The sequence below is a fragment of the Oculina patagonica genome, chromosome 4, assembly GCF_052425735.1.
Source record: "Oculina patagonica isolate OP01 chromosome 4, crgOcupat, whole genome shotgun sequence".
In the NCBI taxonomy this organism is placed as follows: Eukaryota; Metazoa; Cnidaria; class Anthozoa; order Scleractinia; family Oculinidae; genus Oculina; species Oculina patagonica.
This window is the reverse complement of record NC_135761.1, coordinates 17,918,131-17,938,821: the sequence shown is the minus strand read 5'-3', so window position 1 is coordinate 17,938,821 and position 20,691 is coordinate 17,918,131. Positions and strand designations below refer to the sequence as shown.

Genomic DNA, 20,691 nt, shown 5'->3' with positions numbered 1-20,691 from the left:
TCATCGCCAAAAGCTATAGAAGCAGAGAAATGTAAACTAACCAGACAAAATCTGATAACGGCTAGAAAGGTCAAACTGTCACAAGAATGGTAAGTTTGATTTCTTGACATCCAGTCAATAAATCAAATTTCAGAAACTGTAATCCATTTCAATCCTTGCAATCCTGCACTTTATCTCGAAACTACTGCTTCTGTTTTGCTCTATAGAATCCTTTTAACCGACTAAACAGTATATTTGGTGGCATTTGGCGGTATAATGTGGAAATAAGCTGAGTGAAATTTTGCTATTTCGCAGGACAGTGTCCCTTCGCTGCCTTTCTCATTACAACAACGACGACAACAACATGTATTCGTCAACAGCTTTATTATTATATATCATTTCATTGATGATTTGTTAACATTACATGACAGTTTAATTTTCTATTCTAAGCCGAATGCCTCTGCTGTTTCGAATATCTTCATCTTCTTCCTTGTGACTTTCTAACGGCGAAGGTACACATATGGATCGCCTTTGCTGCTGGGGCAAGTGTTGCACCACGACAGGGAAGGATTCTCGTAGTAAAACCAACCAGCGGTACGAACAGCGGCGTAGTAGTCTCCGACAATCGCATAACAGGGTAATCTTTTGTACCACGTGCTATATTTGCGTCGGCACAGGCTGTACATGTCGCGTCTGAATGCCAAGTCACACCGAAATTGACTCCATCCATTGTCTACACCCTGTCAAATCAAATCAAATCAAATCAAATCAATCAATGTATTTAAGTCTTACGTGGGATGAGGTAATGATAAACAGGTGTAAAAATTACAAAACGAACAAAGGTATATTAAGCATATAAAATATAAATATCAGTAAGAATATATAAGTTTCCCACTCATATCACTATCATATTAGAAATCCATGAAATATTAAAAAATATGAGACTAAAATCAATATGAGAGACAATAATTACATTAACAGCTGGCCTTTAGATTAAACAAATTACGAAATGAAAAGTATTGTTACTTTTTAAAACTTCTAACACAGGCAGACCACCCTATGTGTTCGTGGTTAATAATTGTTGACAAAAGGTTATGTTGAAATCAATGGCGCATATAGAAACATTACGTCGGCTTCGATTTACTACAAAATATAAATTTACTCTAAAAGATTTAATAAAAGTTAAGATGAAATGCTGAATGTCTCTTGTGTCGTGTTTTTTTGCCGCCCCGAGCCCTTTTAGACGTTTATTTTGCGGTCGCTAAATGATCTCGCAAAATAAACGTCTTAAAGGGCTCGGGGCGGCAAAAAAACACGACACAAGACACATTCAGCATTTCATCTTAAGTTTTATTGAATCATTTAGAGTAAATTTTATATTTTGTAGTAAATCGAAGCCGACGTAATGTTTCTATATGCGCCATTGATTTCAACATAACCTTTTGTCAACAATTATTAACCACGAACACATAGGGTGGTCTGCCTGTGCTACTAACGGTGAATTACTCTCCTTTTGGACCAAATTTGCGGTGACATGAAACATTAAGTGGCGATGTCCTTTAAAGCGGACCATCGCATTTCGGGTCGGAAGGAAGTTTTCCTTCAAACTTTGCCCAGTGAACTATCTTGGTTTATAAGTAAATGTAACGGCATTAGTTTTTTGAAATACGTTAAAATGTTTTTTTCAGAGCCTATAACAGCCAAGGCGACTAAAAGGCTAAATTTTGATGGTCGCTACAACGAAAAACTGCACAAGTTGACGAGCTCGGCACACAAAAACCGCCGACCGCAACAGAAAACTATTATAATCCCATGAAAGGTGGTCCTTAAAGGCTTGTGAAATCATGTTTGTTTTAATATTTTTTAAATTTTCAGGTTTGGAAAAATTTATGTCTCAACATCCGTCAGATCGCTTTTTATAAACATGCCAATGTACCCTGACTTTGCTGGCCTTTAATTTCCAAGTCCAGACCAGTCCATTCTAAATTCCACCTGAATTCTACTAAATGGATGCCAGGGAGCACAGAAATCTAAAAATACCTTGCACTTCTTACCTTCTTTCGTCACAGCGACTTCTAACTTTTCGTGTTTTAAGCGAATTTTTCACACACATTATGCAAATGAGGTTGTAAACCCAACTACGATTGTTTTCAACAAAAACGGTTAAATTGTAAAATTTCGACAATGTAGGTGAAAAATACAAGGAGTTTTATAGAAAGAAAACTTGCAAATGATATGAGTGGTTAAAATTGACGAATTAAGTTGTCTTGAACTTTGCATGCTTTTAAGACAAATGTCACAATTGATTTGCAAAATGTGTTGTCTGCTGAACTTTGACCGATGTTTTCAAACAAACCGTTCTAACTTTTTGGAACTCGCTGTTTTTCATTTAAAAAGGGAAGAACAAATAAGTTCTTACTAAATCTGAAAGCGTTCAAGGTGTAATATTTGAAAATTCCTTCAGTTTTAACTGGTCTAACAAGTTGGAGTGATGTAACTCTTGAAATAAACAATTTGTGACCTTGTATTTCAGTTGACATGTTTTGTTGCCACTTTATAAAGTTGCAGTTTTAGTTAGTTAATCTGCTGTTCAAAGTCACTTTCATAAACTTGTTTTGCATAAAGCAACAATCATTTTTCCTAGCCAGAATTCCCGCGGTCTTTATGATCACTTTCTTCCTTAAGCTTCCTTAGCGCTTTACAACTTTATTTGCGTGACTTTTCGTGTTTCATGCAAACAAGATTTTCGTCGGCAAAACCCGACGGTTCTTACCGTCAAAATTCTATTGCCACAATTCACGTTACCAGCTGTAAGGATGTCCAAAGACATTTGAAATTGTCATTCTGTAACTAGTTTTATTCATAGTTTAGTGTATAGTGTGGTATAATGGCACGAATTTTTAAATAAATGTTAGAGACAGTTCTCGGGTAAGTATTGTCACTGTGATAATGTAATTAGTTTGAGCCAAAGTTTTGTAATTGGCTCCAAAAATAAAATTTCAAAACAAGATGTCGTGCTTTTTGTCGCAAACGGGAAAGTGTGGCGATTCACGAGGCGTTTCAGGTCTTTTCTGCTTGCTTCAGTGCGATGAATCGATAGACAGCCACCTCGCTATTATACATTTATCGCGAGAGGACATCACAGAATGGCAAATTATCTTGGCCAGAGCTGGCTTTTTCGATTTAGAGGAGTCGGTTGTCGCAAAAATGACCGTGTGCGCCAAGCATAGGCACACATTTCTGGCGCCCAAGAACAGCTTGCCTATATCCAGCGCACCAAGGACGTCCACGAAGAAACCAGTAGGGGCCAAAGAGCCGATATTCCGTAAATCTGGAAATGTCAAAGGCTATTCAGAAGATGTACGGTGTTTTCGTTCAAGTCGGATCCGGTGCGTAGAGAGTTACCATACAGTGCCGTAGCAAGGGGAGGGGCCTGGGGGGGGGGGGGGGGCGTGCCCCCCCCCAGTTTCTTTCCCAAAAAGTAAAACAAACCTGTATAAAATGTTGAAAATACAATTTTATCTTCCGAGAGGTTTGAAACAATAAACATTTGTGCTTCTTTTCATTTTGTTTAACGTATGTAGGGTGATGCACAACAATATTAAACAGCCAAAAACTAAAACAAACCAGAAATCGTGACAACAATGTGAAAAAAATGTCTCAAAAATGTCAAAATGTCTCAAAAATGTCACAAATTCGCAGTATGCGTAAATCCCAGACAGCTTTTGGAGAGCGCTGGAAATAGCATTTTCAAGCCTCTAGATTTCAAAATTTTCTGGGAGGGCATGCCCCCACACCCCCCTAGCGTAACCCTAGGATAACCCTAGCTGAGCGCTAAGGTTACCCTAGCGCCTTGTAAACGCTCTGCTAGGGATAACTCACCTACCCGGGACAACTTTATTTTGGCTCCAAGAAGCTAAATTTGTTTAAAAATACCGAAAAGCCATAAGGTGCGTTTGTTCGAAATATTTAAACTTGAACCTCCTTTTAAATACCTAACCAATATCCCTTCGCTTTCATTTACCTAAACGTGTGAGATTCCTACTCTTATATACCTAAAGCATGAAAATGGTACCCCTTTCGGACGGAGCCTCCCCGTTTAGGCCATTATGGGGGTAACCCCTCCCTCCTGGGGGCGGGGGGGGGGGGGTCAGAGACGTTTCTGGTTATAATCTTAGAGGTAATTGTGCAAACTGAAATTTGTTTAAGGCGTGGTAGCACATCTAAAAATGAAAACTGAATGGATATGCAAAAAAGTCGAAAGAAACTAGACGAAGAACCAGGTGATTAGTTTTTGAAAAGTTTGGCCGTGTCACGCTAGTTTCCGTTTTGACCGATTGACTTAAATTTGTGTCAAGAAAACAGACAAGTGCTTTTTGAGTAGAGATTTTCTATGAAAAGTATTTTATTTGCAATGAGAAAGAGTTTTTTTTCTTTTTTTTGGAAAAGAATGACATAATCTCAAGGTGTAGTAAATTGTACCGTGTAGTGGCAACAGGTATCAGACACGTTCTTGTTATAAGCTTAGAGGTAGTTGTGCAAACTGAAATTTGTATAAGGTGTGGTAGCACATCTAAAGATGAAAATCAAATGGATGAGCAAAAAAGTCGAACGAACCTAGATAAAGAACCACGCGATCGCGATTAGTTCTGAACAGATTAGGTATAAATTACTGGCCGTGTCACGTCAGTTTCCGTTTTGTCACGGTTAAAGTCGCCCCAGTGATCTATAAAGTTTGAGTCCAGGAAACAGACTTGAAAGTATTTTTTTTCAGTAGAGTATTTCTATGAAAAGTATTTCATTTGCAATGAGGCAGTATTTTAATTTTCTATTACGGAGGAGAATATATCTCGAGCAGTGGGATGATAATTAAACGTCGATATCCACGGGTTTGTGAGTATAAGATGTATGTAAATAAAATTAAGTTCGCACGAGCGAGCTTTTGTGTTAAAATAACTTACTGATACACAGAGTATTACTAAAATTTACTGATATCTGTGTATGTAACAAAGAAGTTAAAAACGAAATTCATTAGGAAGAAAGGCAATTAGGGCCACAAAGTACCGTCCTCAGCTACGGTAACAGAATAAATTATTTTTTTTAATTTCGTATATTGATGTCAGTAATTAAATTAAAATAAAGGAATCCTAGATTTCAATGCGTGGTGGCTAAAATTGAACTTATTACATTGTACATACTGAGAAAATGTTCAGATTCCAAAAGTAACAAAACTGTTAACTCAACAATAGAAATCAGCAAAACCTAAGAGTACACAATCCAACTAGTAAGTTTACCTGACCAAGTTTAGCAGACAGCGAAACTGCATAATTAATTCGTAACAAATTCAAAGTTCCAGGACGAATAATTCGCCGTTTTTAACCGCTTAAAACGTTTGCAAGTGATCGTTCTGTGAAATGACTTGAATTTTTGACTTGCAATGCTGTAAGTCAACGATTAAACCGTTTTTGTTAAAAACAACCGTTGCTCGGTTTACAGCCTCATTTGCATAATGTGTGTGAAAAATTCGCTTAAAACACGAAAAGTTTGAAGTCGCTGTGACGAAAGAAGGTAAGAAGTGCAAGGTATTTTTAGATTACTGTGCTCCCTGGCATCCATTTAGTAGAATTCAGGTGGAATTTAGAATGGTCTGGTCTGGACTTGGAAATTAAAGGCCAGCAAAGTCAGGGTATATTGGCATGTTTATAAAAAGCGATCTGACGGATGTTGAGACATAAATTTTTCCAAACCTGAAAATTTAAAAAATATTAAAACAAACATGATTTCACAAGCCTTTAAGGACCACCTTTCATGGGATTATAATAGTTTTCTGTTGCGGTCGGCGGTTTTTGTGTGCCGAGCTCGTCAACTTGTGCAGTTTTTCGTTGTAGCGACCATCAAAATTTAGCCTTTTAGTCGCCTTGGCTGTTATAGGCTCTGAAAAAAACATTTTAACGTATTTCAAAAAACTAATGCCGTTACATTTACTTATAAACCAAGATAGTTCACTGGGCAAAGTTTGAAGGAAAACGTCCTTCCGACCCGAAATGCAATGGTCCGCTTTAAAGGACATCGCCACTTAATTTGTAGTAGATCTCGTATAATGGTCGAAATTAGGCCTTGTTACCCAGAAAACCTATTCTACGTAGCACCCGTATATACTCGCAAACGCGCATTTTCAGTAAGATTGATAGTTCCTAGAACGACAATGGTTGTGTTGCTTATTTTTTGACGGGAGGGGGGGGGGGGGGAGCATATTACAGCACGTGGGAGGCTGGTAGAGCCTTTCGATAGCGATTGAATACTGTCAATACTGGTGCTGGGAGATAGTTATTTGCCACGATACCAGCATTGTTCTGTTTGCCAGAATTACGAAGCGGAAACGTGGATGATGTTCTCAAGAGAATTGTTCTTTTTGTATATCTGGAAATAATTCATTCATTTAAACGTAAATTTGTTTGAATTTGAAAGAGATAATTCTCAAGGGTAGCATCACGTGGCCTGAAATGAGACAACACACCAACGAGGCTAAAGAACAATTAATTAGTGTTTATGAGTATTATGGTATATGCCGGTAGTATAGGCAATACTGCCGATACGCTAAAGCCCCCTGGGTTTACACCCTTAAAAAGGAGTTTTGGGAGGATTCCCACAGAATCAAGAAAAACTTGACCCCAGTGGGATTTGAACCTACGACCTCCGGATTAGATCTACGGACGCTCTACCGACTGAACTACGAGGCCAGTACGGAATCGAGCAGGTCGGGGTACTTTAGATAGTGAGTCGCGGTAAGTGTAATAATGATATAACACCCGGCTATTTATGCGGCACCCGCATAAATAGCAATTAATTAGTGTTTATGAGTATTATGGTATGCCGGTAGTAGGCAATACTGCCGATACGCCAAAGCCCCCTGGGTTTACACCCTTTAAAAGGAGTTTTGGGAGGGTTCCCACGGAATCAAGACTTAGAGACTCAAAGGACAGTGCAGAATGCAATGGAGTCGACAATTGAAAGTATTGTTTTATGTTCGTGTTTATTTGCGTTATTTTACTTGCAATTAGATGTTGAGAAACCACTTGTATTCCTTCCCGAGTATTTGTTACGCTAATCTTTGCAAACGTAACACGATACTTCTGTTCGTTTGTAACAAGATACTTTTGTTTTTTTCCTTGAATATGCCGTAACGTGACCCTTTGTTCATTTTTTTTTTGTTTCACGGCGACACCGATGGCATTTGTCTTCCTTTCAATAATAAAGCCAATTATTTCACTTTAAGTGTTATTGTCAGAGAACCGGGCAGGAGTATCGGGTCGGCCTTTCCTCTCTCCTTCTGCGGGCCTCTCGCTCCTTTTTTGGCCCCGCCCCGTCGCTTTGGGTGGCCTCACACCTTCCTCCTCCTTTTCCCTTTTGACTGCCTCCTGCTTTTTCGCGGCCTTTCCACTTCGGGCTTACCTTCCTCCTCCGCTGGCCTCGTCCTGTCCAGGGTTTGGCGGCGTCTCCCCGCCTCCTCCTTCTCCCTTGTCATCTCCGCCACCTCCGCTTCTCCTGCCTCTCCGCTGCGTGCGCCTCCGACGCTCTGTTGCCTCGCCTTTGTGGTGGACCCTCCCGTCTCCTCTCGCTAGCCTGGTGTGCGTGCTGTCGGGCATCTTCCCTGGCGACTCACTTCGTGTCGGCTGGGCGACTGCTGCCAACACGGGGAACGAAAGCAGACCTCCCGCGCGTGCGCAGCTGTCCGCCGCTCTGTTTTTTGTTTCCTTTTTTGCGGGCTTTCTTTTTTAGCCTCCTCTGAGTCCCTCTCCTGCGATGCATCTTGGCTGCCCGCTCGGCGCGTGTGGTTTTCCGCGTCCCAATATTTTTTCTTCGCGGTTTTTCTGGGCCCCGCGCGGGGGCACCCTAGATACGTTTTGGCCGGAAAAAAATAGTTGGCCGGGTTCGTATTTGTCTGGAAGGCTTCATTTCATGGGGGGGGGGGGTTGCATGTGTTTCCTGTTAGGTTTAAGGGGTAGGGGCTATCAATTTCTACCAATATGAAAGAAGGTATAGAGGGGGGGGGGGGGGGCAAAAACCATAAACCGGGACCCGCGATTATTGAAGGCGTTAGAGGAGCTCAGAGATGATTTGTTTGATGATACTGCATGCCCAGTTATAATGCAGTGGTTTGATGAGATGAAAATAAATAATTCTCGCCTTTACCAAACTCCGGCATTTCTATCAATTACCAACTGCTTTACTGGCTGTACAGCATTATAGACTACATTAATGTCACGATTGATTCCATTGTACAACCTATAAGTATTTATTAAAAGCTAAGAAAGTCGATTTATATGATGTTTTGTGTGTGTATAAACATTTTGTGTGTGTTCATGTCATTAGCTAGTGCTGCTGATCCTTTTTTCGTCCGCCCACCCCCTGGCCTCCCCTTGGTCCTTTGAGGTCTCGCTGCCCTCGGCCCTACGCTCCCTGGCAGCCTTTATTCTCTCGGGGGGGTTATTTCTTTGCGCCCTAGGGCTCCCGGACGCTTCGTCGGGTAGAGGTAAAGTTGTATGGTAAGGCGTGTCAGTCAAATTAGTCCTTTATTATTAGAGTCATATGTGTGGCGGGCAGCGCGACTCCGATTAAAAATTTTATAACCTGGATTTTGACTCATAAGGGATGATCGATGAGTCGACTGAAATACTCAATTTGGGTCAAGCTCATGTAGTGGCAATTTTTAGGCCGCGTAAAAAACTTAGTTTTAAGCTAGGAAGTTATATCTCGTCCATTTATAGGGAATAAGTGTCATAGAAAAAAAAGAAGTTTGAGGAGTCATACGAAGTGTGCTGTAGGCTCACCCAAATTTCCCGAAATTTCGGTTTTTTCAGGCCGCTTGAGGGCCCAAATTAAGGTATAGTCATATCTCGAAGAGAACGTCTACTGCTGCAATGCCACCGTGCTAATCTTTTCAGATAGCTTTTATACTTTGAAAAGATGAAGGTAAATGGCCGACCTCAATGTTTGCTCCTGCCCGGTTTTCTCTGACAATAACACTTAATTTAATTAAGTTGCGGTTTAAACTGCACGAAAGACGTTTCTCAAAAAGTAAAGAGCAAATCTAGTCAAAAAAATCTCTTTCGAAAGGTTTTTAAAACGCAGTACAGCTAGGATATCTGTTTCCTGGTTATGAGGAGTTTCACGCCAAAAATCCCGGTGCAAGTTTTTGCATTCCTAATTACGAAAGCGCTATGAAAGTCTAAAAATCTAATTTAATTAATTTGCGGTTTTCACTTGGCGCCACGAAGTCTGCAGGAATCCTACCACAAACACGCAATACAAGTGATGTTCATGAGAGTTCCAGCAAAAAACGTAGACTAAACTGCGCATGCGTTTGGCGTAAAGAACGTTGCCCTAGAACGTCGAGTAGTACCACAAGGAGAGCAAAGGGTTTTCTGAAACAAATATATACGTTTGAGATCTTCATATGAAAGTAACGTAGATGTGCTCCAGGTTTTACCTAGGAGTACGGTCAGGTGCTCCCCACCCCCACCCCCTCCACAAGGAATAATTAATTAATTAATTGATATTAATTAATTATTTGGTGATTAAAAGTTTACACATTAGCGCGTTAGGGGTTTAGCAGATGACAGCCCACCAAACCATCACAAAAGTGCATTCTGCACTAAAAAACTTGACCCTGGTGGGATTTGAACCCACGACCTCCGGATTAGAACTACGGACTCTCTGAGCTAGGAGGCCAGTACCAGAGCAGGTCGGGATAATTTAGATAGGGAGTCGCCAGAAGCTTAAATAGGTCTATTGTAAAATAAACTTCAATCATTGACAATAATGAAACTGATAAATCTTACACAAGCGTAGCAGACATCGTGTTTGTTGCAAGCAGGAGTAAAGAGACGTTTGTAGAAGTAATTCATGTTAAACGGGATGCTACAACCATTGGGTTGACAAGCCCCCTTGACCTCCAGATTCATCGAGAACAACAACATCATACAGAACACGAGAAAAATTGACATTTTCATGGCCAAGCTCTGTTGGACGAAAAAAATAACAAATGCATATCACCGAAATGGATTATTTTAGGAATAAGGGAATAAGTGACATGAATACAATACTTGCATGCGTTTTGTTGCTTAAAAAACCGTTTAACGTAGTTTTAATTACTTCAAGGTTATTAATCAGGTTATTCCGAAGTTGTTTTCGATTTTTCGACTGACTGGTGATCTCAGCTCAAACTCCTCTTAAACTTCATAATTGGGGAGACCATTTCTTTTTTTGAAAAAAAAAAACAAAAAAACAACAACTCGCGTTTGCATGGCTGCCTTCAGAGTTCAGTTAGGCGAAGCGGTTCGTTCTAAACATTTCGAATAACAACGTGAAAGATAGGGCGACACGTTATGTGTAAAAATGAGCATATCTGTGTTTTGAAAGCGCGTACCCAAAGGCAGTGGGAACTAACTCGTGTATCTTCAAGCGAGTCATTTGAATAACGTAGACTTAGTTTACGTGGTTATCCTTTACCTTTGAAGTGCTCCGAGTTACTCAATGTGTGATTTCGAGTGATTGTCTGAAAGAAAATCTGAAAGCAGAAAAGAGAAAAATAGTGTTATCAGATCGAACATCCGAATAAGCTTGTGATTACCGCTAAGACGAGAAGTCCTACTGGTAAGATAATCTAAAAAACAACCTAACCAATGACGAGAAGTTTTGTATTATCAAATTGCACTCTTATTTTGACTACGTGGAGATCAGAAGAATAAGCAGTGGTTTTGGTCACTGCATGTCGGTAATTTACTAAACTATAATTTGCCTCAAAACCTCAAAACACGGTCACACAGCTCGAAACTGTGAAAACCATACTTGCAATTGAAACGATGTATATATCAAAGCAGTAAACTGAGCGATTTAACAAGGCGCTTTCGAAAACTAAGAAGTAAATAGACTAACTCGAAAGTATTAATAAAGAAACTTAGAAAACAGTTGTTCCAAGAAGTGAAGGAACTATCAAATGCAAAAACATATAATCATATAAAAAAGACGCGTTCAAAACCTTATTCAACACAGAAATTAAAATAAATTCAGTAGAACGAGAATCTCGGTAAAATAATTTCGAAATTGGTCAGTGACAAAGGCAGGAATGAAAAAAGCCCGCTGCCTTCTTGTTTTACTACAGTTGCAAACAACACAGGCACTTGTTGAGGAAGACGAACTCATCTGCAATACAAACGCTACAAAGGTAAAGCTTGCTTAGGTGATTTACACTGATATCTGCAACAAACAGTGACTTGCCTTCGTCGACAACACAAAATATCCAACTAAGAACTTTTTTTATCAGGAACTCTGTCACTTCAGCGTATAGTCTGGTTCTTCGTAGTAAAGACCGAATGGCTCTTAATTAGTGCGTAACAGAATTTATGCTGGGTAAAGAATGAGGAAGTCCAGGGCAATTGTTTCCTACTTATCAATTCGCTGAAGCCTGTTGCGCATGATCGCGAAGCTTCAGCACTTGCAACATTTTAGAGCTGAAAAATCCCCATTTTAGAGATTCACCCTTTTAGAGATTCTCCATTCAGCGTTCCTCTCTCCTCATTCGGCTGAGCTAACCGCCGACCGGTTAGCTCAGTTGGTAGAGCGACGGACTACAGTGCGGGAGGTCTCGGGTTCGAGTCCCAGACCGGACCAACACTCAGGGTCTTAAAATAACTGAGGAGAATATGCTGCCTTTACAATAACATCTGCAAATGGTTAGATATTCTAGTCTTCTTGGATAAGGACGATAAACCGTAGGCCCCGTCTCCTGCATCTTCAGTGTTATGGTCAGCAGGGGACGTAAAAGAACCCACACACTCATCGTAAAGAGTAGGGCATGGGGTTCCCGGTGTTGTGGTCTGGTCTTTGCCTCTTGTATTGTGCTTACTGTGAAATGCTCGGAGATATTGGCTTTATAAGCTACTTTTCAAATCCGAGGGTAAACAAAGTGATGATGATGATTCGGCGCTCTTTGTTTTAGAGATAGCCCTGGTAAGAGCATCGTGGCAACAGGGCAAAGACAAACAATGATGCTGATCCAGTGAACATCACGAGAAAGTTATTTTTAATCGACCAAAGGATATGGAATCTTTTATTGCATGTTGCAATCGGTCACACGGTAAAGTACTTTTTACGGCTGATATACAAATAAACTAGTAGTAATCAGAGATTAGGGGAGTGCGTTCGACCTATAGGTAAGATAGACCCAAGGTAAGCAGGCAGTGGCAAAAAAAACGGACATGGTCGGACTACAAGTAGTATGCCTTATGTCAAAGTTAGTTTACATGCTTATACCTCACTAAACGCAAGGAGGATAAGTGTGGAGAGATTGTGTGACGAGCCAAAAGAACGTAGAACGAATGAAATATTATTTACACAAAAATAATTATTTATTTCACTTGACCTGTTATCGTTTGGCGCTAACGAGATTTAAACTTCCACAAACTTCTGGAAATAGTTTTACTTCGATTTAAAATTCCACAAAGTACTTAAAAATACAGACAATTCACACAGAAATCCACTACACGCATATTACTTTCACATAACGATTTCCTCGTCAAAACGTCTAGTGTTTCTAGGAATAACGGTATATCACAAATTCAAAGAAGTGATAAAACAATTTCGATCCGTATTATACCCAATCTCGATGCATTTAATACAAATAAATAATTAAAAGAAATTAATAGAAGGAGCATCTTGGTAAGATAGATTCCAAAATTGATCAATGACAGAGGTAGGAATAAAAAAGCCCGCTGTCTTCTTGTTTAACTTAAGTGTTGAAGAAGACGAAGTCATTTGCTAAACAAAAGCTACAGAAGTAAAGCCTGCTTTTAAATTGATTTACACTGAAGTGATATCTGCAAAAAGCAGTGACTTACCTTCTTCAACAACACAAAATACCCAACTTAGGAGTTTTTTTTATCAGGAACCCTGTTACTTCTAATGTATAGTCTGGTTCTTCGTAGTAAAGACCGAATGGCTCTTAATTAGTGTGTAACAGAATTTATGCTAGGTAAAGAATGAGGAAGTCCAGGGCATTCGTTTCCTACTTATCAATTCGCTGAAGCCTGTTGAGCATGACCGCGAAGCTTCAGCACTTGCAACATTTTAGAGCTGAAACATCCCTATTTTAGAGATTCCCCATTCCGCGTTCCTCTCTCCTCATTCGCTCTTTGTTTTAGAGATAGCCCTGGCAAGAGCATCATGGCAACAAGGCAAGTTAATAAAGTTAATTCAGAGCACTAATTAAACTATAACTTGAGTTTAGCGGAAGTACCAGGCAAGGTCAGCAAGATCACCGAAACATGAGTACGGTGAAAACTATTGTTAAGTGCTAAAGTACTTAAAAGACATGTGGGCTAAGATAAAAGATCGACATGCATTGTCACGCAAACAAAAATTATTCCATTTAAATAAAGCAACCAAGTAATCAACTATAATAAACTTTCCAATACAAATGTAATCAGAAAAGCAGAACCAAATGATTTCTTCAGGTTGACTAAGCTTTGTTGATAAAGTTTGTTCCTGTTGGTATCATCTGAAGGAAAATGGAAGAAAAGGCTAAGCTACGGCTTTTAGGTCCTTCAATCTGAAGATCGACATGCATGGTCACGCAAACAAAAATTATTCCATTTAAATAAAACAACCAAGTGATCAACTATATTCAACTTTTCAATAAATGCAATCAGAAAAGCAGAACCAAATGATTTCTTCCGGTTGACTAAGCTTTGTTGATAAAGTTTGTTTCCGTTGGTATCAACTGAAGGAGTTGGTATCTAGTGAATGAGTTTTGCGTGAAAACACGTTTTGAACATAGTTACGTGTCAAATGTAAACGTGAGACGAGTGGTCTTATCAGTAAAATCAATTCTGAAGCGTCCAACGATAGAACTGTTGTTTTTGCTCTGCTGTGTTATAATAAGTCTGATGTTAATACACGTTTAAAGGCTGATTACACACAGAACTTAGAAGAAATTAATAGAACGAGCGTCTTGGAACTTCGAATTGACCATTCCCCGTGTTTCTGTACAGCTACAGAAGAGTAGGTATTTGGGACAGTGAAAATGCCGTTGAGTTATTTCCCAGCTGTATTTCGTTGTTGCAAACTGTTATTAGTGTTGCTGAGTTGTAAGAAACAGCTCAGTGATAATTTTTTTCTTCATCGCCGTAAACTGAATAACTTTTTCTGGATTTCTATCGAGTTCTTGAAACGTGGCTTTCAGCCAGTCAGAACTTACTATTGATTGTTCATTTCCTTATCACAGAAAACATTACCTCTTAGTTTATTCAAAATAAATTAATAGAAGGAGCATCTTGGTAAATTAATTTCGAAAATTTGTGAATGACAGAGTCAGTATAAAGGATACGAGGCAAAAAAAATGCATTTTAATTTTAGGTATTTTGAAGTCGAAAATCAAGAAGAGTTTCCCTTTCAGAGACAATTCGTAGGTAGCACGGGCTATCAGCGAATAGTCACCGATAAGAACTAATTAGATTTGCAATAGAACACTCATTACTTGACTGCATGATATTGCATCCCTTGTGCGTGAGGGAAGCTTGTAAGAGATGTGGTGTTTATTTCAAATCCAATATCTTAGGGTACAGTTCAGACCATACTACACGCTCGAAGATGCATGTTTTAGAAGAGGAAATTCTTGGAGACTGGTTTTCCCCATTGTGTGAAAAGGTCACAACAGGGGTATTGAATCATAGCATATTTTGTCAGGCGGTGGCAATTTTTGTTTCAGGGGTAGCGATTGATAACCCTAGGGACAGTGAGTAGCGATATTTGTCCCAGGGGTAGAGAATAGCAACTGCTGTCCGGAAGTACAGTCGACTCCCGATAACTCGAACCTTTAAGGGAAATTGAAAAAGGTTCGAGTTATCGGGAGTTCGAGTTATCGAGAGTTGAGAAAAAATGACCGGAAATAAGGAACAAAAACGGTGTTAACTGTTTTTCAATTCATACAGTGTACGTATTAATCAAATTTGATTATAGTATTGAAAAGTCGAGTGAAAATGAAATAATACATTTCTAAATAACTGTATCAATCGTAACGTAATGTGAAAAAAAGCAAAGCAGCAGGAGAAGTCTGGGTAATTCGAACTTCGCAGGTTTCAAAGAGAACAACGTCGGGCTACTGTTATAGAGTTCAAGCGATTTACTTTCAATACGCCCTGACGCTTTTCAACTAATCACTATCGACTATCCTTGAAAGTTTTCTATGGTGGACTTGAAAGAATCGGTATCAACCTCCATCAACAAACCAAACATCTGTAGCACGTCAATGGCGTGGCACAGTTCGTGTTTTGAGGGGCATTTCGGGGCTGCTCTGCTCGCGTACGTATTAATTTCAAAAGAAAGTCGGTGTTTTTGACTACAGTACACTGTTTCTTGTGACTTGTCACGAATTGACAGACATGGTTCGAGTTTTCGAGGGTAAAAATATATAGAAAATGACCTGAAGGGAAACGAAAATTGGTTCGAGTTAGCGGGATATTCGAGTTATCGAGGGTTCGAGTTACCGGGGGTAAAATTACAGTAAATGTATGACGGAAATCCAGGGGAAATCGACTTTGGTTCGAGTTAGCGCGAGGTTCGAGTTAGCGAGGGTTCGAGTTATCGGGAGTCGACTGTAGTGTTCAGCAACTTTTGTCCATAACTTGTTTTCATAGACTTTCACAGAATTTTAGCTGGTTGTTGTTTCAGTCCTTAGGCCATTTTTTGGCCCTGATAATTATAACGAAACGTTGTGATATCAACACGCAATTTCTCCTTACTGATCGCATTATTTCTTATAGTGGTGGTTGGGAGAATTTTACATCGGGACAATTTTTAGCCTGCGTTGCAGCTGGGCATGTCACAAGATCCTCGATATAGACCGGCGGTAAAACTGTCTTCCACGCAAGATGGACAACTTTAAGAGATATTAGTTTCTGATATCTTTCTCTTGGTGTTCTAGATAAATTTTCTAAACAAGTAGAGGTATTATAGCAGTTTCGACATAAAACAATCAAAATCCCCGTCTGCCTTTCTCATTACAACAACGACGACAAACAACATGTATTCTTCAACAGCTTTATTACTTTTATTTATTGTTGGTTATACATGGCAGCTGTTTTCTATACTTAGAATGCCTCTGCTGTTTCGAATTTCTTCATCTTCCTTCTTGTGACCTTCTAACGGCCAAGAGACACGTATGGAGCACCGTTTCTCCTAGGGCAATATCTGCACCACCACAGGGAAGGATTCTCGTAATGCCTGCTCCCAAAGAGACGAACTGCATTGTAGTAATCCCTGGCAGCAGCAGAACAGACGCGTCTTTGGACCCAGCCGAGGCTCCGGCACAGGTTGACCATATCGCGATAGAATGCCCTGTCACACTGATATCGACTCCATCGATTGCTCACACCCTGTGAAGTGTGTTATCAAGATTTTAAAATCACGGTAGGTAAAGTCTGTGTCCGAGCCTAAGTGGCCCATACAGCCGGAGCTTATCCCGGTTTCCGTAGCATTAAGCGACTAGGAGTATTGCTACTCCCCCCTGGATGGGATGCTAGTCCATCGCAGGGTTACCCCCCAGCAGTAAGTTCGCCGGTACCCATTTATACACCTGGGTGGAGAGAGGCACTGAGAGTAAAGTGTCTTGCCCAAGAACACAACGCAGCGCCCCGGCCAGGTCTCGAACCCTAAAATTACGGTGGCGTAAAAGAATTTGTACTAAGCCTAATGAGAGTCGAAATTAGCCCAGACCATGGTTTTAACTTCGTTATTGGAAAAATAGAAAATACTGGTATTTTGGCTAATCAATCAACAGTATTAAAACGTTGCCATTAAAGCTCCATCAAACCTTTCTCTGTAATAAGACCCCCCCCCCCCTTCCCAGCCCAACTAAGGAATATTAATGTAATCTTACATTAGGAATTCGCAGACTTGGGAATAAGAATTCTTACACAGGAATGCAGAGAATGGTCGACAATCCCCACAAATGCTCTTGTGTCGTGTCTAGACAAGTGACACGAGGCAAAAAGTAAAGCGAGCGTTTTTGTTCAAGTAAAAACCCGAAAGCACGAAGAAAGAATGGCAAGTAATGGGAAAATATCTCTTGAGTATGAACTACCCATCTTATAATTATACGCCTTTACGGATATAGGTGCTACTAAGATCGGTTATCTCGGTAACGGACGGGCTGTATAAACTTCAGTTATTGATGGTAATGAAACAGCAAAATCTTACACAAGCGTAGCAGACATCGTGTTTGTTGCAAGCAGGAGTAAAGCGTCTTTTGTAGAAGTACGGAAGGTTCCCTGGGATGCTACAACCATTGGTTTGACAATACGCTTCCACCTCCAGATTCAAAGAAAACATCAGCAACACGCCGAGCACAAGAAAGATTGTTGTTCTCATGGCAAAATTCTGTTGGAAAAAAAAAATGAACAAATGCGCATCACGGAAATATACCGTATTTACTCGAATAAGCGCCGCGGTGCTTATTAAATTTTTCGCGCCTCAAGTGCGGCGCTTATTCGAGGGCGGCGGTTATTCGAGTAAATGCGGTGGGTGCTTTCCATTTACCCAAAATTGTCGGAAATTGTGGTCTGAAGTCAAATAGAAAGGTCCGTTTCGCTCCGGTCCGACAGGAATATTTTGGACTACCTCTGGATGTAGTCCACTTTAACCTACCGGACCGAAATGTACTGTTCCATTTTGACAAACTCTTAAGTTGCCTTACATTACTTCAGTAGCTTCTCACAGATGCGTAGACTTTCTCAAAGTCCTTCGACGCGCGACTTCGTCACTCGCGGTCGTCGCTTCGCGACTTGGTGCAAGTCTAACAGATGCGGGGCAATGGGAAAAGAAATGTGAAATCTAGTTAGCTAGCTATATTTTGCCCCTTTCCATTTCTCTTCTTCTACTTGTTTTGGTTTATATCTAACTTTGTAATTTTGAAATGGAATAAATAAATAAAATGAAAAAAAAATTAAAATGTGAAATGGAAAGGACCGTTCTACTCGGTTGACCTGATTTTATCGGAAAATTTCGTTCCATTTCACAAAGGTGAGTCCCTGTTGAACCGACTGGTCGGACAGTGAAAATGAAAAGCGCCTATATATCCCCGACAGGATTCGAACCCGACATTCCAGGTACATGTTGGGCGATGTGACTTATGAGTCGCGGAGAGGCTCACAGTGAGCCTCATCAAGACCATTGGTGCATCTGTAATGCGCGTCCTGCGTACGGCTAGGATCAGCAATATCAAAAGCATCATGTGTGTATAATAAATAATGTAAGATGGTAAATTTGAAGCTGGGTGAATAAATGATAAGATTAAATGGCGCGCCAGGCCATTTGTAAGGTTCATAAAATTGTATGGCTAATTTATGAGGGTCATTTCTTTTGGTACTTTCGGAACTTAACTCCTAACGGTAATTTAGTTATATAACCGTGCTAAATACATTGACACTTCAATAATTTAAAAGTGATTTATTTATTATTTATTTAGTTAAGTTTAAAACATTTCAAATTCATAATCCGTGAAGATAAGATGGAAAGAAACAACTCTTGCATGTAAGATTTTTCGGAAATAGATCGAGTATTTTTCAAACAAAACAGTTGAACACCTCCTTAGTAAATTGTTTACCTTTTGCAGTACTGATAAAACTATCTCGACGTCAGGATAGCTCAAATAGTCCAAATAAAAAAGCGCAAGTCTTACAACAGAGAAGAAAAGACATTAGTGTTAGTAAGGCAAAACCATACGTTCCATGCTTACATCATAAGCTTGAGTAATCTAATTGAAGTAAATGTTTTCTTACCAAGTTGTTTGATGTGTTTCTCTTACAAGCAAGTCTTGGTATGAAATCATGTGCCATGTACTTCCTTGTCATATATACCCATGCACAAATACCTTAATTTTGCATATTTAAGTGTCAACAATTCGGAACTTCTAGCGCAATACCTGCAAACCTTGTGGCAAAATTTAATATGGATCTTCCGAAAATACATCTTGTGGGAAAATACGTTACAATTATTGTGCAATATACAACTTGTTGATCATTAAGTATAAAGGCTTGTGGGAAAATATCAAATTTGTTGCTCAACACGTATGTACCCTGTGACAAAATATGAAACTAACTTCCGTGTATAAAACTTGTTGGGAAATATAAAACTTGTTGCTTAATATGAAAAAACCGTTGTGGGAAAATAATAAACGTTTTTCACAATATCAAACTTTTTTACCAATTCGTATAAAACTTGTGCTCAAATTGCTTCCGTACTGATACAAAAATTGTACAATACAAAAATTATTGATTAATACTTAATAATTAAGCATAAAGCTTACTTCCGAAAATAGATCTTGATGGAAAATAGAAAACATGTGTAATATATGGTAAAAGTTGTTGCTCAATACGTATGAAACGTATGGCAATATAGCACTTACTTCCAAACCGATTTAAAGCTTGTGGGCCGGAGAAATAGAGAACTTATTCCAAATACAAAACTCGTGGGAAAATAGAACATTTCCTTATAATACTACACTATCATACTTGTTGCTCATAACGTGTAAATCTTGTTACAGAATGCAAAACTTACTTCCAAAAATAAACCTCGAGGGTGAATCAGTAGAAAAATCCTTGTGGCTAATACTTAAATAGTATAAAAGGTGCGGCATAACTGTTAGTCTTACTTCCGAAATGATATCAGACCTTGTGGGAAAATAGAAAAATTTTGTGCAATATAAAACTTGTTGGTCAATACGTACAAAACGTGTTTGTTGCATAATATATAATCTATCGAAGAGAATTAAAACTTGTAACAAAATATAAAACGTATTCCGAATGTAAACTTGCTCAATACTTATAAAGCAATTACAAAACTGCTTTATACGTACAAAACAAATTAAACGTTCAACATGTATAAAACATGAAACAAAATAAAAACTTATTTTCAAATATAAAACAAGCAGGAAAATTTTAAACTTTCTACACAATATAAACCAATTTGAAAAATTAAACCACAAGTCGTATTTATAAACCGAAACCTTTTCATCTATATTCCCTTTCAGTACAACGAAAAACTGAAACGATTGCAAAGCGGTATTTCAAAGACGCAAGGACTTTTTTTAGATATTAGGATTGTTTTTACACAGAAACCCGAAATGATATCAAACTTGTGGGAAAATAGAAAACTTCTTGTACGATATTGGCCAATACGTACAAAACATGTTACTTAATATAAAAAGGGCACCTGAAACGGCGCTACGGCGGTCTAACGCCGTCCCCCCCTCCCATACCCCGCTATCAAAAATCCAGGCTACGAGCCTGGTTTTCAACACGAGCAAGTCACGAGATAAATTTTGTCTGTACGGTTTTCTTTTTTTCTGAACCATACCTAACATTTTCAGTTGCCTGTTAAGCAGTCTTCTAAGACTCGGATCGATATAAAGGTTGTCACCAGATATTGGACTAAGATTGAAGATTCATATAGTAGATATTTTAGGGCAATCAATGTTTCCATGGCAACGATAAGCAAAAAACGACGAAATCAGTAAAACCTGAATTTAACCGCGCGAATCAGATTTGGTGTATAGAAAGTAAGATCATCTGAAAGAATGATATATTGCAAATCAAATACAAAAGAACAAAATAAAATGTATGTTTGAATTCGAATAAATCGCAAAAACAATCAAAC

At 39.2% G+C, this 20,691-nt stretch overlaps 1 protein-coding gene across 1 annotated transcript; it reads right to left on the bottom strand.

The window, feature by feature from the left end:
* Nucleotides 1–364: 364 nt before the first annotated feature.
* Nucleotides 365–18,718, bottom strand: LOC144651963 (conodipine-P3-like). Its single transcript, XM_078512043.1, has 3 exons — nt 18,641–18,718; nt 17,236–17,415; nt 365–719 (listed from the first exon to the last, which is right to left on the bottom strand). The coding sequence occupies exons 2-3, from the start codon at nt 17,404–17,406 to the stop codon at nt 480–482; spliced, it is 411 nt and encodes a 136-aa protein (XP_078368169.1). The 5' UTR covers nt 17,407–17,415; nt 18,641–18,718; the 3' UTR covers nt 365–479.
* Nucleotides 18,719–20,691: the final 1,973 nt, after the last annotated feature.